The following is a 23923-nucleotide window of genomic DNA, read 5'->3' as shown; positions in this document are numbered from 1 at the left end:
AAGAAAAAAATCCTTTATAAGCTGGACATCACACCTCAGTTAATGAAAGACCAGAAGAGACACACAGCCAACGGACTTTTCTCTCTTCTCTGCCTCTCATGCACGTCCAGCTCTCTCTGGCACACGGTAACACTACTACTTTTTTGGGCTTTATTTGTGATTTTATATCAGGTTATAACTTGGACTTGCCATGGGAAAATAGCTTGTAATAAATTTAATGTGAATTTTGTGATAGGAAACGTGATACTCATGGTCAGATTTGCATTGTTACTGCTAGACTACTTGGTAATTCACTGATTCTTGAGAATTTGGATAAAACAGGTTTTAATTTTGAAAATAAAAAGTAAGTCAAATTACAAAATCTGAAGGTATATCATCATAGACGAAGGTCTTGGCTATTCAGCAATGTATTGGTGCAACCTCCTGATTTTGTATTTTTTTTTATAAAATAGGCGTTTTCCCGATTATTACTTTGTTTTTGTCAACACTGTCAGACACAATAAAAAGAAAATTATTTTTCATTTATTTGGTCTAATATGTATTTAGAGTTTTTAAATCATTATCTGGGATTCTTAGGTCACATATATGCTGTTAAATGTTGAATATTCACTTTTGTTCATTTTTTATACTGTTTCACATGTACTACTTTAAAACATCTAACATCATACAGTGTTTACTTTTAGTCTAAATAGAAAAAGTAATGCTTTTTTATTTAACAAACATATTTTAGTATTAAAAGAGACTATTACTTTAATAACTCAATAGCACTGAAGAAACATATTGTAAGCATATTCATTTAAAACAATTAAAACTCCCTCTGACGGTGGTGACTTTAGAACTGACAGTGGTGACACTAATCTGACTATGCTGACAGTGGCCTCATTACAACATACAACTCTGAAATGTATACCACTCAAGTCAGTGGCTTCTTGCTGAACAACTTTATTTAACTATTTGGTCCAAAAAGTAACAATCCTGAGCACTGTGATAAACATTTTTCAAGGAATATAAGGTACAATGAAGCAATATCATTATTAAGTACCCCATCCCCATATAATCAAATATCAAATCATCGTAGTAAAAAATAAAGTCATTACCAGTAGGAATAATGTACAGTGCACCACTGACATCATCTTAAACTGTCATCTAGTGCCCCCTACCAATAAAATGATACAATATATTCTTCTGTAAACTTACAGTGAATGTTAGATTTGGTTCAGTATTCTAGCTTCCATTTAGGACCATTTGTAGGTTTTTTGTCACCACCGTCAGACAGAAAACCTGACGGTGGTGACGTCTGACAGTGGGTGACAAAAAACCCACTCTTTCACATGATATGCATGAGTTGTTCACATTAGCCATCTTGTTTTCCCTCTGTTGCTAGCTACTTCAGACCTCTTCTTAAAAAGAAAACATTTATCTCATAATCTATTCAAATATATTTTATACAGAAGAGACGGTGTTGACATGTTATGGTTGTGACAGTAGCATTGTCCAAAAATATGAACAAGTTTAAGAGAAAATAGCAAACTTAGAGGAGCTTGAGTGATCTTGAAGCATACAGAAGAGCTGAAGGTTTGAAAATGGGGTCTTCAGGAAAGTAGTTGACCTTGTAGTTGCCTGATTTTATTGCTTTTTATAAATATCTGACTGTGGTGACGAATATGTGGGACACATTTTGAGCAACCACAAAATAATAGTAAATATTGTTAAAAACTCACTGTTTTTAGTTTTTAATACATATTATAATTTACTCTTTCATGTAGTAAATATATTATTCAATTCAATAATTACTTTTTGTTTTTTAAATCAGGTTTAAATGATTATCTCCTATCCGAGGATAACAGGTTTTATAGGCAGTGGGCCAGCATATAATCATTAAATTAATAAAAAATAAAAATAAACCTATAAAAGAAAGTTACATATGTGCAAAGGATCCCCTGATCATTACCTTGATTCTTTTTATTTATGAAAATGTTTTAACACAAGTGGGACATGTTTTATCCAAATTCTCAAGAATCAGTGAGTTGTATTTGAGAGGGAAGCCGTAAATAGGCTACAGCAATGATAGTTTTGTGTTGCTATCTTATCTTTATGTAGTAGTATTTTATCAGTTATCCATCAAGCCCAAAAATAAATACAGTATATAAAAATCCTGAATCAAGTCAACAGTCATTTCTAATGATTACACCTTTGAGATAAAAATAAGTTTCATTTGATGAGTTACAAGTGTTTATTTTCAAACATATCTGTGGCAAAATGTGAGGAAAAGTCGATAAAATAATTCACACAAGAGGCTTCTATAAATTTGTCATGCATGTTACAAGGGATATATGATATTAACATAATATCAGAATTAAGCAGATAAAAGCTGAAAAAGTTGAAGGGATATGGGTAATCAAATTTACCAAAGAAAGTTTCTCTTACACTGTGAACCTTCCTCTTCCATCAAAAACACTGATTTTAACAAATTAAGGAGTTATTCTTAAATAACAGCTGGTCATTTTAATCAAGTAAGCTAAAGTGCCATGTCCCCAGCAGAGCCTCTTATAAGGGGGGATAAAGGGGAGAGCTTTCTGGGGCCCAGCCAAACTGGGGGCCAATGGAGTTCAGGGAAATCATGGACCACTGTAAACTTAAACCTTGGTGATGATGTTTTACTTATTTATTTATTTATTTATTTAAACCCTTGTGTCTCTATGTGGTTGGTAGCCACTTGGGGGTGATATTTACTTATCTAATTTAACCATAACTCTCACTCTATTTGAGAGAGCGAAATAATTTTTGGTGAGTAAACTTACTTCTACATAAATTTTAAAATTGTGGTTTCAAAAATTAAAAAAAAAGGTCAAAAATACACTGTGGGCAAATTTACTACCCTTTGGTCCTGTAGTGGCTGTTGAAAGCCACTAACTTTTGCCACTGTAAAAACATGTCAGATGAATATTGATGGATTTTAACCCTTTAAATGCCAATTTCATAGGTGATGCCACTGATTTGGGAAAAAAAAAAAAACACAAAATGATCGATTTTCAGTATCAAAAATGATCAGAGGCTGGTGATTTTTTACGTGCTCTCACACTCTTGGATATGTCAAAGATGAGTAACAAAATTAGCTTTGATGCATTATTATCTTTTGCACAGCATCATATTTGAATTTTGATCCCCCATTGGCTCCCACTGTAACCAAAGTTTTTGAATGCACAACCATGACACTGCATAATCATGCATTCTGCAAAGGTGGTGTGTGTGTGTGTGTGTGTGTGTGTGTTTGTGTTTGTGACCGCAGGGGTGGACATGCGTGTGTGTGTGTTCTGAGCTGCTGGGGTGTACCACTGGCTATGGCTCAAGATCTGGAGGATACAGAGGTGATGAAAGGGACTTTTTTTCTATCAGCTTGGTGTGAGAGTTAGGCTGCATAATCATTTTCAAGGCCTCACTGCAGGAGAAATGTCTGTGACACATGGTCTGGAGGACAAAAGGGTTGGTGCATGAAATTTGTGCACTCATCTTGATCTGCCTGAGAAGATAATAACATTCACCCCTGCTCTCAGAGCTACAGAGAGCCGTAAACAAAAACAAGCATACAGTAATAGGTCGTTTCCACTGAGCGGTCCGGCTCAGTTCGGTGCGGTACGGCACGCTTTTTTTGGTGTTTCCATAGAGAAAGGGTCCCAAAAAAAACGACCCGTACCATCCCACTTTTCCGTAGGGGTACCACTCTTATCTAACCGTACCAAAAAGGTGGAGCTACACACACAACAATAGGGGCTGCACTGACATCATTTCAGTGCGCGACTGAGCTGCTCGCCTCCAGGCTTCAAACAAGGAAGTCTGCGCTGTGAGAAACAGGTGAAAACGGGAGAAAAATTGACCAACATCTGCCTAAATAGGAAATATTTGGACTCGATCCAAACTGTTTTCTAGTCTATGGATATTGGTATCTGGCCACAAATCAAGTTTTCTGACGTTTATCTGGATGATTTTAAGTACACAAAGCAGAGCCCAAAGGCTCACATCAGCCTGATCCATCCGCGATGGATGAGAAACTAAATAAATGCACAAGTTTTGTGAACACGAAGCCTTTGAACAGTTCATTCTCATCTGTAACTAGTGATTAATCTACTTCTTACCTTAGGTAAACTGTGAAAATATTGCTCTGTGGTTGTTGGACGGGCTCGTAAAACTTCAGGCTGCAGACTATTTTACAAAGAGATCAGCACACCCCGGATTTCTGACTTCATCTAGCTTGATTTTAACACCAGCTGAACTTTTACTTTATTTTTAATGCCGCGAATTCTCACAGTACAGCTCTAAACTTTCATATTTTGTCGTATAAACTGTTCTAGACAAGATATATTCACATATTAATGTAGTGTTACAACTCAAACCATCTCTGTACATGTATTCCATCAGCTGAGGATCTGTACTGACAGCGGTTAACGTCATTAAGATGTAGTTATTTTTTTAAAAAGCACAAAAGAAAATTGTATTACAAATGTTATTTTATTGTTAAATAAATACAAATGCTTCCAGTCTCTGTCATGCCATTCACACTCAGGTCAATGGCACTCAAGCGTTGGTTTTTAAATGACATATATACGTCAATGGCACTCGATGAGTTGAGAAAAGAAAAAAACATTTTGGATATGGCACTGACAGGCTGGGTACAGCTTTTGGACAGAGGCAGTTCATGGACAGCTTTAGGGCTAACCTTTCAGCCCAGCCCCAGGCTCCTGGAAAAAGCTTGGAGGTGTTTGCAGCTGATGTGAGCCGGCTGTTTGCAGAGGCATTCCCGGATTATGGGCCCGTTGCAAGGAGAGAGGAGACGTTCCGATGCTTCCTTGCTGGCCTGGATCCAGCTCTCAAGGCCAAGTGTCTCGAGCAAGGAGCTACAGACCTGGAGGAGGGTTCAACCATAGCAGATGGGTGTGAGAATGCCAGGTAGGCTCTCAGAAGAGACTGTGTGAGTAGTTACCCAGCCACTCAGCCTGCAAGTGGAGGACTTTGTGTGGCTGAATAACCCCACAGAGAACCGCACGAAACTGTACCACACTGGAAGGGCCCCTAACAGGTTGTGGAGGTGTTGGCTTCTGGGGGTGGAGATGCATTGACTTACCATATTGTTAACCCCCTGGACTCAGTGGATAGGGCTCAAGTGGTTCACCATGAGAGGCTGAAGCGCTACACGCTGCCAGTGCCATCTGTTGGTGACCCACCCTCTTCTCCTCTACAGGCCTCTTTCCCTGTGGGGAATGTATCCATCCCTCTGTCTCTTCAGCTAGGTGCTGGGGATCTGGACTGTGGATTGAAAGGGGGGATGGCAGGACCTTGGCCGAAGCAGTCTCACAGGGGATGTGCGCTGAGGCCACCCTCTCACCTCGGGGACTTTGTGTTGTTTTGATAATGCTGTTTTGACATGGGGTTTTTTTTGCTCCTTGTTCTTGGGTAAGTTCGGGCTAACCAGGTTAGTCTAGGTTGGTATTTTGCTAATGGTCTGCGGGGTTTTTTTTTTTTTTTTTTACAATGTACTTTGTTGGCTGAAACAGGACGTTTCTAAGGGGGGATGCGTGCAACAGACTTTTCCGTGTTCTTTGCACTTGTTGTTTTGTGTTAATTGTCCCTAAAGAGTTCCGTAGTTACCGAGACGTTATTTCCCGTTGCATTTTCTTCCACCATAACACCAACTAGACGAACCCACCTAAGGCTCGGTTACACTATGTACAACTTCACATGCAAAACATGCCCATGCCACTGCGCTGCAATAGGCAAATGTGGGTGCGTCAGCAGTGTGTATGCGTGCCCATGGCCCAGCATTCACTCAGAGCAGAGGCGTATCCACCCCGGGGATGAAAATATATCATCAGATGAGGGGAATAACAGAATCAGAAAGGGGGAAATACCCCCCGTCCCCCCTGCAATTCGCACCCTGGTTGGGAGACACAGCAAATCCTTTTGCCACGACACATATGAATGTGTCATCCTGGATGAGCTGCACTACCTGAGCAACTTCTTTTGGTTGCAGATACCACCTCATGCTACCATTAGTGGTGAGGGCACTAGAAAAATGCTTAAATAACAAAAAAAAAAGGCCAGAAGGACGGGAAGAGGGAAATGGTCTGTGGCCACCACCTGCAAAACCATTCTTTAAAGTGGGGGTATTTTGCCTTTTTTCAAGGGTTTACACCATCTCTCTGATACCCATGTAGTAGCTTCACATGGATTACAGCTCAAAAAACTCCTCATGTTTATCACACTGGCGTCCTGAAAACCCCTTATTTTAACCTCTGTCTGAAACGCTTCATTTTCGCTGCTGTCTCTTTAACTCCCCCTGCTCCACGGACCTTCTTTCCTCTGATCGGCCGATTTTCCAGAGGCTGGCCGGCGGCAGGACTCAATGTTTTGTGCCCGCCCCTCCAATTTGGCTAATGTTATTATGCTAGTAGTTGAAAACTTTGAATGAACTGGTCGGACTGAGTAAAATATGGCGAATTTTGAGATACGCCTGTACGTGTTAGACCCAGAGTCTGATCCTGATAGTTTGGAGAGAGGGGGGGAAGAAAAGCAGCAGCAGCGAAGGATAGAGCAGGATGTATCTGTTTGGTAAGTGTTTATTCATCTGTTGCTAAGTGGCTAATGGCTAAAAGGCCTTGTGGGGGCGGTCTGTTCCGCTTTGCCAACAGCACCGACAAACCCCGAACCAGTCAGGAGATCCTATTGTGATGACCTCATCAGTTTGGTCCATCGAAATCTCATCTCGGTAGAATCTTGGTGAGATTTTCAACGAACCGTTTTCATCAGTTCACACGCTAATTCAAAGATTACTGCCACATACGTCTCTTGCGGTTTGAAAATTTGCATACGTGGAGTATGGACACCTAACGTTGTGACTTTATATTTATGTTTTAAAAATTGTCAAAGTATAATACCCCCACTTTAAAGCAGTTATCTTGCTAATTGCCTCTCTTTTCCACCTTTTGTCAGTCCCTTTGCACAACAGCAGGTGAAATTTATTCACAATCAGCATTTTCCTAACTGGACAGGTTGATATCCCTGGAGTGTGACTGACTTGGAGTTACACTGTGATGATTATGTGTTCCCCTGCAGTGGATAATTCTGCATGAGCTTTTGATTATGAGCGCTCTTTTATACCCTATCATGATTCTATGACCTGTTACCAATTTACCTGCTTATCTGTAGTTGATACATGATTTTTTTAAGCATTTCACAAGATTTCTGGCCCCTGTTTCATCTTTTTAAAGACATGTTACAGGAATCAAGTCCAGAATTTTACTTAGTTAGTTAGTGAAGTTTATTTTTTGAACATGTAAAAGAAAAAAACAAAACAAAAACATAACAATGAAAACATTGTCATGTACCTTCAGAAGACACACATTTTGAAGAGAGAGATAAAACAATTACGAAACACTTTATGGTCTAGATAAGGCTACATGTTCGAAAAGGAGTGGGAAGAAAGGCAAACTTTTTTAATCCCACCCCTTCTTAATAAATTATTTAATAGAACTGTTCATTATTCTGTAATGAAAATAATCACAGATAGAATTATCTGTATCAAATAATAATAAATATTCTACCTCATTAATACATTTTTAAACAAACAAAGTTGATATTTTTGGAATCTAAACAGGTATTTACAGAGAAATACAACACAAACAATACCAACCTTAAGATAAACAAGAAAAAACACCAAAACAGATAAATAAGTTACAAGCACCTGGTTATAATCAAACCCTTTCCTCATCCCTGTACCTTGTGAAAATCCCCCCCTTACAATGCTTTTTGAATTGGTTTATGTTTGGACATTCCTTTAGCTCCACATTCAAACTGTTCCACAGCCTCACTTTTTTGTTTGTGTGCACCCTCCTTGTTTTAAAATGAAATGTTCCCCTTAAGATATAACCCCCATCCCTTTCAGTGAACAGTTTTTTAATATTTTGTGGTAATGAATTATTTTTTGCTTTGAATAATATTTGGGCTGTTTGAAATTCTATAAGATCTGTAAATTTGAGTAATTTTGACTGTAAGAAAAGTGAATTGGTGTAATCCCGATATCCAGCTTTATGTATGATCGTTATAGCTCTCTTCTGCAGAATGAATAATGAATGTGTTGCACTTTTGTAATTATTGCCCCAAACCTCAGCACAGTAATTCAGATACAGTAAAACTAGAGAACAGTAGAGAATGTGGAGTGATTTGTGATCTAAAACCTGTTAAGCTCTGTTTATTATTGCTATGCTTCTTGACACTTTGGATTGTACATGTTTAATATGTGATTTCCAGTTGATTTGTTTGTCTGTTTTCACCCCACGAAATTTGATTTCATTAACTCTTTCAATATTTACACCATGTATCTGGATCTTGATTGAGACATTAGACCTGCTGTTGCCAAACAGTATTATTTTTGTTTTATTTAAGTTTAAAGATAATTTATTTCTATCAAACCATATTTTTGTTGTGTAGTTCTGCAGTTATTACCTTTAATAACTACTTCAGATCATTTCCATTACAAAAAATGTTGGTGTCATCAGCAAACAAGACCATTTTCAATACCGCTGATACTTTTGATAGGTCATTGATATAAAGAAGAAACAGCTTGGGACCCAACACTGACCCCTGGGGGACACCACAAGTAATGTCCAAACATTTAGAACAATGATCACCCACCTTCACAAACTCTTTCCTGTTGTTCAGATAGCTCCCCATCCAGTGTAATACTTTCCCCCTGATTCCATATCGTTCCAGTTTTTTTGAGTAATATGATGTGATTTATTGTATCAAATGCTTTTTTTTAGATCGATAAATATTCCAACTGCATGCTGTTTTTGGTCTAAAGAATTGGTTATGTCCTCTATTGAATCTCTTAATGCTAGTGATGTTGATCGTTGTGACCTGAATCCATATTGACTGTCACTGAGTAGGTTGTGTTTATTTATGAATTTGTCCAGCTGGTTATTTAAGAGTTTTTCTAAAATTTTTGCGAATTGTGGTAGTAATGAAACAGTTCTGTAGATTGTGGAGTGGTGTTTGTTCCCAGTTTTGTAGAGCAGTATGACTTTTGCTGTTTTCATTTTGTTTGGAAATGTACCGGTTTGAAATGATAGGTTACAGATGTATGTTAATGGTTTTGAAATCCCCTCAATTACCCATTTCACAGTAGCCATGTCCTCACAGTCAGTAGATCTTTTGCTTTTACCTTTCATAACAATATCTTTAATTTCCTTTTCGTCTACTGCTGTAAGAAACATTGAACACAGGTTTCTGTCAATTCAACTATCATTCCCACCCTCAGATAGCAAAGGATCTGGTATTTTTTTTGCCAGATCCAGTCCTACACTCACAAAGAATTCATTAAAACTGTCAACCACATCATTCATATTATAATTTTCAGTGTTGTTGACAATGAAATGTTTTGGATAGCTGGCTCGTACAGGACCAGTTTTTATTGCATTGTTCAATATGTTCCATATTCCTTTTACATTATTTTTGTTATCATTTAAGATTTTGCAGCAATTATCTCTTTTGCTTGTTCTTATGATATTTTTTGATTTAGTTTTATATATTTTATATTTATTTTCTGCCCCTTTAGTTCTCAGTCTCATTAATTCTCTGTGGAGTGTATTCTTCTTTAGGCAGGCATTTTGTAATCCCTTTGTCAACCAAGGAAGGTCAGAATATTTCAATTTCCTGTTACTTTTATGTATTGGACAATTTTTTGTCATATAACTTTCTGAATATTCTTAAAAATTCTTCATATGCACTATTTACATTGCTCTCATTGTAAATAATATCCCAGTTTTGTTCCATTAAGTCCTTTTTTAGTGCGGTTAATGATTCCTCTGATCTCATCCTTTTATATTCTGTCCTTTTGTTGATTCGTCATGTAGTTGTTGTCATGTACAATAAAAACTGGCAGCTGGTCATTGATGTCACTGATTAACAAGCCGCTTATTGTTTTTTTTTCTGAAAATGCCATTTGTGAATATATTGTCAATCAATGTGGCACAGTGGGAAGTTATTCTGGTGGGTCTGGTGATTGTTGGATACAAGTTCAAGCTATAGATTGTGTTAATGAAGTCATCTGTCATTGTGTGTTTCTTTGGATTAAGTAGGTCGATGTTGAAGTCTCCACAGATGAATGTTGTTTTGTGATTTCTTGATGCATATGTTTTTCCATCCAGTCCTTGAACAACTCCACAGTGGATCCCGGTGTCCTATATATGCAACTAATTAATACATTTTTACTTTTTTCTTCACAGATTTCTATTGATATGCACTCGAGTATATTGTCAATTACAGTTGACATATTGTCCAGTATCTTAAAGTTTAATTCTTTATCCCCATAGATCGCTTTTTTATTATTTATTATTGACAGAGTTGAAGAAGTTATTGTCCGGGTATATGTCATGTTGTCATGATCCAGGTTTTGATTTATTATGTTTCTGAGTTTTCCTTTGGTTATCCTTTGTGAATTCTGTGCTTTCTAGTTTGACTTTGTATTTGGTTTAGTTCTTAGATGTTATCTGTAGCCCTTGTGTTTCCCTTGTTCAGCTTTTAGTGTTTTATATAGTCTTTGTGTTTCTGTGTATTTTGGGCTTTTGTTATTTTCCATGTGTCTAGTTTTTTATTGTATTAAGTTATTCCCTGTGTTCCATGTTTAGGTTTTCCCCTGTGTTTCATGTGTAGTACTCAATGTATTTCATGTCTAGTTTAATTCCCTGTTTCATGTTAAGTTTCCCTGTGCTTCTTGTTTTGTTTCATGTTTAGTTTTACTCCCTGTGTTTGAGTTTCCCTCCTTGGTTCTTTGTATCCTCCTGTGTTTTCAGTGTTTCTGTAGTTTAGCTTCTTGTGTCCAGTTTTCAGTCCCTGTGTGCTTCTTGTGTTAGGTTCCATGTTTCCTGTTTTATTTTGTAGTTGCCTTCCCTTGTGTGTGATTCCAGTTTTGCTTCCTGCCTGAGTTTCCCTCCACTTTGATTATCCTTCACCAGTTTCACCTGTGTCTGATTGTCCACACCTGTCTGCCATTGTTAATCACTCCCTGTGTATATAAGCTCTGTGTCTCCCTGTGTCTGTGTCGGTTTATTGCATATGGCTTCCCCGTGCTTCCTCGTGCTCCTTTGGATTTTGTTTTGTTTCTTTGATTTTGATTCCAGTGTGTTTATTCAAGTAAGTTCTTTTGTTAATTAAATCCTTTTGTTTTATCTGCATTTGGGTCCTCCCTTTTTGAGTTTTTTCCTGAAACTCCTGACACATGTTCCATATCTTGTAGGTTATGATCAGTGTATTCACAATGTAAAGGTTACTTCGCACATCTATTTCTTAGGACAGGTGCGTTGGAGGGCAGGGTATCCAGCAGACGGAAAAAAGTTTTGCCTGATGAAGGTCTAGTAGCGAAACGTTGCAAATAAATACATCCTTTTTTTTTTTTTTGAAAGTTGGACTGTGCGGGTGTTACCTTTAACTATGATCACTGTATTGAAATGTTTGCAGTTCCAGAATGTCATGATCACTGATCCTTTGAGTAATGTTATTATTAATTTCAGACGTAGATGGTTGAATTCTTTCAATGTGTGTCATGGATGTGCATTATTGTACCTCATAGACCGGCTCATGTTGATTATTGGTATTTATCCAGATCCGTGATACTTCTAACCATCAGCACTTTGGCTTCCTCTGGTGTTCCATTGAGTTTGATGAATATCTTGCAGTTAGTAGTCCGGGTATGCTGTATTTTTTTCTGTTTCTTCAGGTAACGTGCTTTTTTTGCGATGTCTACATTCTGGGGTTTAATATATAGCCCAGTGATGATAACATCATTCATTCTGGTGTACTGCTCCAGGTCTGCGACCCTGCTTTCCAAATAAGCGATACGCTTCTCTCTCTCCGCATTCTGGACACAAAGGGCTTTAACCTCCTTGACCAGCTCCAGTATGCCCTTCTGCTGTAACCTGACAGCAGAAATTTCTTCAGCCATGAAGTTGAGTGACTTTTTAATGTCATCGACCTCCTCCGTAGCCGGTGCTTTCTTCGGACCCATGTTTCTGCCTGGTGCACTGAGAGTTTTCAATGCCGCCAGCTGTTAGCACAGCCAGCTGTTAGCCAAGCAGCCAGCTAGTGGCAAAGCGGCTAGTAACTAGTTGGCAATTAGCTCTGCTTGCTTAAGTCCAGTCAGTGTCCAAAATCAGCTTCTGTACCAGGCAGGGGTCAAGCCGGGGGTCTCAGCAAATGAACCAAGTCCATAATCCAAACTCAATAGCCAGTAAGTCAAAAAATGGTCAAAACGCCAAGCACCAAGCAGCAGCAGCACACACAACCAACAGGAAGCGACAGGACCCAACAGGAATGATACTGGAAACAAAGTATTAAATGTGATTGATTTGGCATTATATATGCTGTCTTTGTGTTTTATTCAGTTAAATAAGGTTGAAAAGGATGTTTTGTTTTATGTCTTATTTGCATATATGGTATTGGTGTCAGTGTATCAGGTCTGTGTTTCTTGTATTTCTTATTTGTTATTATGCAAACCGATGTGGTCTCATTCGCTGTAAACCACATTAAAATATTGAACATTAACTTACCTATTCTAACATCTCTTCTCAGAGGTGCTGCTACCTTTGCTGTTGCTGCCTTTACTGTCATCAGTAGCAGAGTTCATCATCTTCTAAACTGTGGCTCCAGCATTCTACTGCAATGGGGTATTTTTTTATCTCAGAATTGACTTAGTTTTGTACATTTTAATGATATTGCCCTGATTTTTATTTGACTTTTCCTGTGTCCTTTTTCCTCAGGTACACGCAGAAGATGAAGTGCGGGTTAATATGTGCGATCTGTTTTACCGTTGCATCTTGTGTCCTCTACTTATCATCTCGGTCTTTTAGGTAAATACAAAAAACAAGATGAGCCTAGTCTCAGTTTGGGACAGAATTCAGTAGTTCACTGAGCCTGGCCACAAAATCAAAGTAAAGTATATTAAAGCCAGCATAGGTTGGACCAACTTTCATCCTTTATTTTGTTAAGAATAAAGATGTGTCTTTAAATGTATCTATCTACTTTTTTGCTGCTCTTAAAGTGCATCGATGCCAGTTTCATACAACGTCGTGGTTGACAGCCTTGATCTTCGGTAAGGATGTTAAATTTTTTGTTTAAGTAGCCTTTGATCACCATAATGTTTGCAACTATAACTAATTATTTCAATGTTGACACAGATCAGTCATAGTGAGACTTCCTCACTATCACTGTTCTTGGTCAGCGTTGAGACAGATATGCATGAGAATACCTTCCTAAGAAAGAAATGTTTTAGATGTTGTGATTGAGTGGGATTTGGCATCAAATTTAGGGAGCTAAGGAAGACAAGAGGGACTTATGTGCAGTATTTATTACTCTTGCAAATGTGTTTGGGTCATCTAGAGCGCGTTTGATTTCTTCGCATGATTTCTTTATTGATTTTGACAGAAAAAAACTCTTTAATGTCCAAGTGAAAACAGATTTCACCAGAGACATGTCAATTAAATAAAACTAGGTGATGTAAAATAAGTGACTGCATATATATTCACCCCCTTCAAGTCTATTTTTAGTAGATGCACTTTTAGCAGTAATCATAGCACTGAGTTTGTGTGCATGGGTCTCAGTCAGGCTTGCACACCTGGATGCTGCAATTTTACTCCATTATTCTATGCAAATTGCTCTGAAAGGTTGCACAGGGATCAGGTTTGAACAGTTCTTTTCAAGTCCAACCACAAATTCTCTTTTGGATTGAGGTCTTGGCTTTAACTCAGCCACTCCAGAACATTCACCTTGTCTTTAAACCATCTTTGTGAAGCTTTTGCTGTATGCTTTGGGACATTATCTTGATGGAAAATAAATCTTCTCCCAAGCGGTAGTTCCCTTGCAGACGGAATAAGATTGTCTTCTAAGATTTTCCCTTATTTTGTTGCATTCATTTTACCCTCTACCTTTACAAGCCTTCTAGGGCCAGCTGCCAAGAAGCATCCCCACAGCATGATGCTGCCACCACTGTGCTTCTCAGTGGGGATGGTTTGCTTATGATGACATGCTGTTTTGATTCCTGCCAAACACAGCATCTTGTAGAAGGCCAGAAAGCACCATTTTTGGTCTCATCAGACCAAAGAACTTTCTCCCACTTGGTCATGCACCCTCGCACATGCCTTTTGGTGAACTCTAGTTGAGATTTAATGAGTTTTCTTTAACAGTGGCTTTCTCTTTGCCACTCTCCCATAAAGCCTTGAATAACTGCAAATGAATAACCTGGGCAACAGTTGTTGGAAGCAGAGTCCCATAACAGCAGCTGAAGCTTGTAACCCCTTTCAAAGTAGTCATAGGTGACTTGGTGGCCTCTCTCACTAGTCTCCTTCTTGCACGGTCTCTCAAGTTTGTGAGGACAGCTTGATCTAGGTAGATTTACATGTGCCTTATTACTTCCACTTTTTGATGGTGATTTTAACATAACTCCAGGGGATGCTCAGTGCCTTGGAAATTTGTTTGTATCCATTCCCTGACTTGTACTTTTCATCACATCATAACCTTTCTTCTGGGTTGCTTGGAGTGTTCTTTTGTCTTCACGGAGTAATGGTAGCCAAGAATACTGATTAACCAGGGACTGGAGCTTCCAGACAAATTTTTCTTTATACTACAGTCACTTGTGGCACATTCATTACACTCAGGTGATTGCCATTTCACTAATTGTGAGACTGGCACCACTAGCACCAATTGGCTGGACCCCTGTTGAATTGGATCAGTCACTTTAAAGGGGATGAATATTTATGCAGTCCCTCATTTTACCTTACATATTTTTGACGTCAATTACAGAAATCAGTGTTCACTTTGACATTGAAGATGTTTTTTTTTTCTTTTCAGAAAAGCCAAATTATACTGACCATAATTGATTATATAATCAATGAAAGGGTAAAATATCCAAGTGGGTGAACACTTTTTATAGGCACTGTAGATATTATGACAGGGTGCACTATTTCCCCTCTAGCTTTCACAATGACAATAGAAGTCATTATAATAGCTTCCAAGAGTGTGGTAGATGGGGAGAGAAGGCAGGAAGCAGAGGCTGCTCCTTGGCATGCTGAGATTCTAGGCAACATAGGCCAGATAGGCCAGATAGGCCAGAGAGGCCTGGGGCTTGGCTCAGGTAAACCAGCATGGAGCAAAGCAGGTCCTAAGGATAGAAGGAGGCTGGTAATGGAGCAGGTACATAGGAGGAAGTAGTAAGGTGTACTAAGGCTTTGGCTACCAAGCTGGGACAGTGGATGAAAGCTGAGTTGGAGGGACAAATTCCTGTTTGGGGCTACCTAAGATGTCCTACCCTTCACCCCAGACCCTTAAACACTGGGTTGAAAGGGACCCATCATGTTCTTTGTTCTCAGGGACAGCAACTTTGAGGCACATCTTGACAGTGTGTAAGATCAGTTTGTCACAAGGTAGTTATACATGATGGTATAACAGGGTTTTAAAAGTCTAGCAGCAGGAATTGAAAACATAAGGCAACAAGTAATGGAAGTAATCGGGGAGAGAGGAGAAAGGGGAGAGAGATAGGAGAAAGCTTGCAGTCATGGCCAAAGTATTGGCACCCCTGGAATTTTTCCAGAAAATACACCATTCCTCCCAGGAATTGTTGCAATTACAAATGTTTTTGGTATACACGTTTATTTCACTTGCGTGCATTGGAACAATGCAAAAAAAACAGGACAAAGCCAAAATTGACACAATTTTACACAAAACTCAAAAATTGGCCAGATAAAATTATTGGCACCCTTTTAAAAATGTGGGTAAATCATTTTATTTCAAGCATGTGATGCTCATTTAAACTCACATGTGGCAGTAACAGGTGCTGGCAATATAGAAATCCCACCTAAAGTCAGTTAGAATGTATAAAAGTTGACTCAACCTTTGTTTTGTGTGTCTGTGTGTGTCACACCAAGCATGGAGAAGAGAAAGAAGAGCCCAGAATTGTCTGAGGTTACAGAACCATCTCCAGAGATCTTGAAATTCCTTTGTCTACTGTGCGTAATATAATCAAGAAGTTTATAACCCATGGAACTGAAAAAAGAATGCAACACAGGATAGTTGGAATGGTGGATAAACATCTTCAGTCAGCTTCCACACAAATTCAGGCTGTCCTGCAGACTCAGGGTGCTAAAGTGTCAGCTTGGACCATATGTCATCATCTGAATGAGATGAAGTGCTATGGCAGGAGACTGAGGAGAACCCCACTGCTGAAAAAAAAACATAAAAAAGCCAGACTGGAGTTTGCAAAAATGTACCTGAGTAAGCCTCAATCCTTCTGGGAGAACATTTTGTGGACAGATAAGACTAAGGTTGAGCTTTCTGGTAAAGCACATCATTCTACTGTTTACGGAATACGAAATGAGGCCTACAGAGAAAAGAACATAGCACCTACAGTCAAACATGGTGGAGGTTCATAGATGTTTTGGGGTTGTTTTGCTGCCTCTGGCACTGGGTGCCTTGACTGTGTGCAAGGAATCATGAAATCTGGAGACTATCAAAAAATTTTGGTCCACAATGTAGGGCCTAGTGTCAGAAAGCTGGGTCTGCGTGAGAGGTCATGGGTGTTCCAGCAGGACTATGACCTGAAACATACCTCAAAAAGCACCAAGAAATGGTTTGAGATAAAGCTCTGGAGAGTTCTGAAGTGGCCAACAATGAGTCTGGATCTAAATCCCTTTGAACACCTATGGAGAGATCTCACAATTGCTGTTGCAAGAAGGCACCCTTCAAATCTGAGAGACCTGGAGCAGTTTGCAAAAGAAGAGTGGTCAAAAATTCCAGTTGAGAGGCGGAAGAAGCTTGGTGGCTATAGGAAGCAATTGGTTTCAGTTATTTTTTCATTTTGCATTTTGAGATAATGCATCCAACATGGCGGCGCCATAGACGCAGCGGCTCGGAGCTCTTACTTTAGATCTGGGGACCCCGTCGCTTACAGCACAGCCAGGACTGAAATGTGGAAGGGCATCTATACCACCAAATTATACTACGAAAGGCATATTGAGGCCAAATTTTCTAGTTCCACAAACCCCAGGCAGGTATGGGAGGGCATCAAGGCTACTACGGACTATAAGAACAGACCTACATCTAGCTCAGCAGACCCCACCTTAGCTGAGGACTTGAATTACTTTTATGCCCGTTTTGACAGGGAGAACACTGACCCTGCTCTGCCTCCCCTCTACTGACACTGTTCCAGTCCTGAGTACACATGAGGTGAGACTCGCCCTCCGCAGCATCAACACTCGAAAGGCCGCTGGACCAGATGGAGTGCTGGGCTGGGTTCTTCAAGGCTGCACAGCTGAGTTAACGGACATTTTCACCTCCATCTTCAACCTGTCACTGTCCACTGCGTGGGTCCCAGCCAGCTTCAAGGCAGCCACCATAGTGCCCATCCCCAAACAGTCGAATGTCACATGTCTAAATCAGGGGTTCCCAAACTTTTCAGCTCGTGACCCCAAAATAACAGCGTCAGAGATCCAATGATGTTGCACAAAGCAACTTGCTTTTTAGGTACTTTATTATCACTTTTAATCACAAATGTCACAATAATCACGTTTTTATTTTAAATTAGACTCATTTTGACACATTTTTTACAATAATATACAAAATGTATGATTTAAAATCATATTAAATTTTGGAAATCATTCCGTGACCCCCCCCCCCTTCACTGTCTCACGACCCCCCTGGGGGTCCACTTTGGGAACCACTAATCTAAATGACTATAGACCGGTGGCACTCACTTCCTTACCTGCTAAATGCCTGGAGAGGCTAGCCATCAAACACACTGAAGGAGCAATACCATCTACAGTGGACCCATACCAATTTGCATACAGGTCGACTGAGGATGCCATCGCCATTGTGCTCCATACACTGCTGGAACATCTTAACCTGGGACTAAACAACACCCTGTGCAACTGGATTATGGACTTTCTAACTAACTGCACACGGAGTGTGAGAGTTGGCAGGCACACCTCCTCTTTACTTCTCATGAACACTGGGGCCCCCCAAGGATGTTTGCTCAGCCCACTGCTCCACACCCTGTACGCACATGATTGCCCTGCCTCCTCTCCAACAAATCTCATTGTCAAATTCGCCGATGACACCACAGTGCTCGGCCTCATCAATAACAACAACGAGACACCATACAGGACTGAGGTGCAACATTTAACATCATGGTGCGATAACAATAACTGTTTTCTTAACATCAAGAAGACCAAGGAAATTATTGTGGATTTCCGCAGAAACGGACAACAAGACCACTCTCCGCTTTCCATTGGCAGTGAAGTGGTGGAGAGAGTGACTAACTTTAAATACCTGGGTGTAAATATATCTGAGGACCTGTCCTGGAGCATTAACACATCCTCAACTGTGGGGAAAGCACAGCAACGCCTGTACTACCTAAGGAAGCTAAGGAGCGCCCACATCCCAAAGCAGCTGATGGTGAACTTCTACAACTCTGCCATCAGCAGTGTGTTAACCTATGGATTTCTAGTGTGGTTTTCCAGCTGCACTAAGGCTGATCAGCAGGCACTCCAGCGGGTGGTAAAAACAGCAGGAAAGATCACTGGGACTACTCTTCCAGAGATCAGTGCCATCTACACCACCCGCTGTCTGAGGAGAGTGTAAAATATCATGCGCGACCAACACCACCCGGTGCATCACCTATTCCACCTGCTTCCCTCAGGTAGAAGGTACAGGTCTATATGGGCCGGAACCACCAGACTGGCCCACAGCCTGTATCCTCAGGCAGTGAGGCTGCTAAACAGTTGTCCCCCTCCTCTCTCTGCCCCATCCGGAATCACCCACCATTCCCCACTGTTACAATAGCTGTGAACTGGACTTTGCATTGTTGCATTAATCTAAAGATCACTCAATAATTGTATGTACGTCCCCTCTGTGTGTTAAAATGCCCTCTAAATGCTGCAGTACCATTGTTACTGTTGTTTACATTCGTGCCTGCACTGTATCATTTGTTTTGAATAATTTATTGTGTGTAGTACTGTGTATAGTGTGCTAATTTTACACAGTAGGTGTTTAAGAATTTTTGCACTTTATTACAACTACTGCTATACAGTGTATGAATGCTCCTAACGAAATTTCATTGTTATATTTATCATGACAATGACAATTAAAGCTGCAAGCCGAACTGCCATGTTGTCTACAGCCACGTTTTGGGGACAGAAAGAGCGAAACGCGATTTTTAAATATGAACCTGCCCGCCGGTCCTGAAATCTACCTGGAAGGCAGCACAACTTTAGAAACGTTACAGAGGCTAGATCTGATTAGCAATAATTCGCTAATGTTTGCTTTTGTTACTAAAAGTTACCAAAAACTATAATGCCAGCTTACAACTGACCTACAATCTATAAAAATAATGGTTACAAAAATGAATGAATAAACCCTCACCTCATCACTGCTGTAAATAATGTCTGGCTCACGATCCTTTTTGGTCTTCACAGGCTCTCGTTGCTTAGTGATGTGATGTTTTGGTAATGGATGGGCTCATTCTAAAATCTGAATGCTAGATGTCGCTAAAATTCCAATTTCTACACACTGCACCTTTAAGTTTAAAGTGTTTTTTTTTTTTGTTTTTTTTGGTTATTAAAGGTTGTCCTAGTCAAATAGTCACTTGTAAGTGATACTCCAATGTCTTCCCATCATTTTGACCCTTCACAGCATCAGGCACAGCTACAAAAACATGGTCTTTGCTGCCATCTAGTGGGTCACTGAAGGTTTTGACCATTGTTTTAACAAGCCAGTAGCTCTGAATCACTCATTTTTAAGATACTTTTTCCATTCTTTTAGTTACCCCCTCCTAATTTTTTTCATGACTTTTAATGTTTTGCCATGGCGACAGATGTGTTAAATAAACAGATATAGATGCATAAAATACAGAGGTACAGATGTGTACAAGTTTGTTTCATTATTTTATTCAGTGCTTCTATATCTTAACTCAATTTAGCAATTTACCCTATATTCATGGATAAAAAGAAAGAAGTCAACTTTGTAATGTGTTGTTGGCTGAATGGATCCTGCTCTTAATTGTGTTGTAATACTGTGTATCATCAAAAGATGGCAACATAGCCTTCATTTTGGTTCCATTAAGAGAGGACAGAGTGTTGAACATTTCAACATTGAAAATGATAAAAATGGACTTTCTTTTGTTTACAATTTGGGTCCAATCATCTCGTTTTGCTATTGAGTATTTTTCTGCCAAGTTTCATGGCTTTACAAGTTTTGTAGGCAATAATTCTACTTTCTGTTACATGGCGAATGAAAAATTGTCATCAGCACACCAAATTAGATAAGGACTCTTGACCTTCAATTTGAGTAATACTAACCTTGAGGGATCTCCCTGGGCTAATTTCAGCAGGATTTGGCCAATCTTTTAATAAATGGAAATGTTTTAGTGAGCACCAGCCACTTGAAAATTTGTAGGGGGCGCCAATAGGCCACGCCCACCTACAAAATGAATATCAGTCATCTCAGCATGCCAATGAGATTTTTTTTGGCAAGTTTCATTGGTCTACATGTCTTAAAACCATTTGAAAAATCTACTTCCTATTTCATGGCTAACAAAAAATTGCCATGGCCATGCCCTTTAACATAGACATTTGACCACTGTATATGTGTAAGGCCAACTCCTTGGGAATGGTCTGAGGGATTTTCAGAATGATTTGTCCAACCATGTAGGTATTGTGACGTGAAATTCAGGAGTAGTGACTTTCTGTTGCCAGAGGGTGGCACTGTACAATTTTTCAAAATTTCAAGTATGTATGTGTTCTCGCCTGGACTGTTATCAAGCACATGAAATTTGTCTCAGATATGACCATGTATACTAGAGTTATGACTGTTTAAACATTTTTGATGAAAAAAAAGGCGACTCTTGACTTTGTCGCTCCGCCAAGGCCACACCCTCTGACGAAAAATTCAATTTTATTTTTCACAAAGCTAAATCCACTTCTTTAGTCCTTTCTGACAGAAATTTGAAGTGGATATCTTGGATAGTTTTTAAACTGTAGCTTGCACCATAAACCTTGACATATCCTGTCACCACAAGGTGGCGCTATGATCTGTAAAAATTCTGACCATATGAGTGGATGCAGGCCATGGCCGTCAATATACCTGAGCAATTTGAGTCCAATCGGACAATGCACGGCTGAGTTTTTAACTACTTCCTGTTTACTAGAGTCACATGCAAATTTGAGGGCTGGCCATTGCCACACCTTTCGACTAATGGAAAAACCCCGAACCCCATCAACCATGTCTCATATAGCTCTGTGCCGAAGTACAAGTTGATCTGATGAAATCCCCCAGAGGAGTTATTCCAGATATGACCCCTGGAAAAGGCCAAAAACAGCCCTTTTTTTGCATATTTATTCAAAATGGCGGATTTCCTGTTGGAGATAGAGTGTAGGCCCAAGAGGCTTTTTTGTAGGTCTCTCCAAGCCGCACCTGCACAGAAAATTTGATGAATCTACGACAAAGTCAAAGGAGGTGGCTTTAACTTTGAAAACTGTTAGGGGGTGCTATTTTGCAATTCTGAGTTTTCATGTTGGAGACCCCAAAAATGTCAAAATTTTCACGAGGACGGATGTATGTGCAAAGTTTCCTGCAAATTCAGAAATGTTAAGGGCCTCAAAAGTCCATGCAATGACGACAAATTGTAATTTTGATAATCCTAGCGATTACAAGTAGGTCCTCACACCACTCGGTGTTCGGGCCCTGATAAAGGATTGACTGATTGAGAAGAGTGTGCAACCAAATATTAAGTTGAGGGTGTCAACAATTTTTTTTCCAATTTTTGTGTAAAATTATGTCAATTTTGTTTTTTTTTCTTCTGCTTTTTTTTTGTGTTGTTCCAATGCACATAAATGACATAAACATGTATACCAGAAACATTGTAATTGCAACCATTTCTGGGAGAAATGGTGTACTTAATAGAAAAATTCCAGAGGTGCCAATACTTTAGTCCATGACTGTAGATATGCAGATTTAGGAGCAGGATGCCAGATAAAGCAGTTCAGGCCAGTCAGTGGATTTGGATAAAGAGGAATAATGCCAGCTGGGGGCAAAAATACAGGTTGATGAAATCCCTGAACTCCTCTATTTGTTATTTTCTCATAATCTCACTCCTCTCTTCCCTTGTGAAAATGAGAGAGTAGGGGGAGGTAGAGCATCAAGCCATATCAGGCAGGGTTAAGTGAAAACCCCAGACAGAGAACCTCACCTTAAGCTCTGCCTACCTATGCCTATTGCTAATCCCTCTATCCCTCGCTCTCCTTCTTCCAATATTTCTCACTTTCACTTGTCATACATTGAAAATATTTGTGTGTGGTTGTCTTTCAATTGTTGCAATTATATGTGGTATTAGGGAAGGCAGTATCAGCATTGTTACGACCTGGAGCTTGCATGTATGCCTGTGTGTTGACAGTGGCATTATTGTTAAGGCTGTGTGGGTCACGTGGTAGGGTAGGTTAGATAATGATGTACCTGTGCTGGCATGGTAGGAGCTGGTATGGAGGGGGATGGCGCTGGGACGCTGGAGATCACTGTTCAGCCCTCTGGAGGTGTTGTTGGACTAACTGAATGAAACCCCAGCAAAGACGAGCAACCCTGGTGAAGTGCAAAGTAGGAAGGAAACGAGTAATAAAGGACTTCAATTTAAGTGAAAATGTCATCCTGTGTTTCAGGGCCAGAGATGATGTGCAAACAAGCACAACATGGAAAGCTCCCATCATCTGGGAGGGGATGTTCAATCCTGAGATGTATGACCAGAGCCACAAGGCAGCAGGGTCCTCTGTGGCTTTAACAGTGTTTGCAGTTGGCAGGTTTGTTTTCTCATAAATATGTCCTGCTCTGATTACTAAAAGTTAATAAAAGTACATAACATTTATATGTTGTAACTGCGACTAGAAAACATAAATTAAACCCAGCAATGTATCTCTCTTAAAGGTACCTGGATGCTTACCTTAAGAACTTCCTGAACTCCTCTCAGGATCATTTTATGGTGGGTTTACCTGTCACATATTACGTGTTCACGGACCAACCAGAAAAGATGCCTGATATTAAGCTCGCTCCTCAGCGAACCATGAAGGTCATCAAAGTGGAGAGACACACCAGGTGGCAGGACATCTCTATGATGCGAATGAAGACCATAGTAGATATCATTGAGTCGGATATTCGCCACCATTTCTCTCATGTCTTCTGCTTTGATGTGGATCAGGTGTTCGCTGGGAGATTTGGCTCAGAGGCTCTGGGAGACTCTGTGGCTCTCCTCCACGCCCACTTTTACCGCCTTCCAAAGAAGATGTTTACGTACGACCGCAACCCCAAGTCCAAGGCGTACATGGAAACTGGGGATTATTACTATCATGCTGCTGTCTTTGGAGGCTCGTGGAAGAGTGTGAAGGCGTTGGCCGAGGCCTGCTATCAAGGCATCATGGAGGATAAACAAAACAATGTGGAGGCTCTGTGGCACGATGAGAGTCATCTCAACAAATACCTGTGGCTTCACAAACCCAGTAAGGTGCTCTCTCCAGAGTACTGCTGGGACCCCAGTATCGGCTATAAAAGGGATATACGAGTCACCAGGCTACTGTGGGAACCAAAACAGTACAAGAAGCTACGCAGTCCCTAATGTGCTGTTGGATGAAATAACAAAATCATTTTTTACATCCCAATTAATTAATGGGACTACAGTTGGCTTCATCCAATGTGAAACAGGATACTTTTCCTGCACCTTCCTGGCAAAAGACAGTTAGGTAGCAGTTATAGATGTTTTTTCTACTTCTTTTGTTGCGTGTTCTAGGTTAATGGTATTTTCTTTTATTTTCTTCTCTTTCTATAGCTTCTGTTTTTGCTATTTTATTTG

General features: G+C 39.8%; 1 protein-coding gene across 2 annotated transcripts; it reads left to right on the top strand.

Annotated features, from left to right (window-relative positions):
- On the top strand, positions 1-23923 carry LOC121507410 (N-acetyllactosaminide alpha-1,3-galactosyltransferase-like). Of its 2 annotated transcripts, none has more exons than XM_041783719.1 (6): positions 1-126; positions 12619-12713; positions 12807-12896; positions 13088-13138; positions 22743-22880; positions 23005-23923. In XM_041783719.1, the coding sequence occupies exons 2-6, from the start codon at positions 12709-12711 to the stop codon at positions 23687-23689; spliced, it is 969 nt and encodes a 322-aa protein (XP_041639653.1). In that variant the 5' UTR covers positions 1-126; positions 12619-12708; the 3' UTR covers positions 23690-23923. The 2 variants fall into 2 exon arrangements, with proteins under 2 accessions (XP_041639653.1, XP_041639654.1); XM_041783720.1 differs by lacking the exon at positions 1-126 and adding an exon at positions 11100-11184.

The sequence above is a fragment of the Cheilinus undulatus genome, linkage group 3, assembly GCF_018320785.1.
Source record: "Cheilinus undulatus linkage group 3, ASM1832078v1, whole genome shotgun sequence".
Classification (NCBI taxonomy): Eukaryota; Metazoa; Chordata; class Actinopteri; order Labriformes; family Labridae; genus Cheilinus; species Cheilinus undulatus.
This window is presented reverse-complemented; position numbering and strand designations above follow the sequence as displayed.

Excerpts from the sequence above, each read along its gene's own strand:
- LOC121507410 (XM_041783719.1), top strand. Across the intron at positions 13,139-22,742 it reads GTTGACAGCCTTGATCTTCG|GGCCAGAGATGATGTGCAAA; the intron begins GTAAGGATGTTA and ends CCTGTGTTTCAG. Across the intron at positions 22,881-23,004 it reads ACAGTGTTTGCAGTTGGCAG|GTACCTGGATGCTTACCTTA; the intron begins GTTTGTTTTCTC and ends TCTCTCTTAAAG.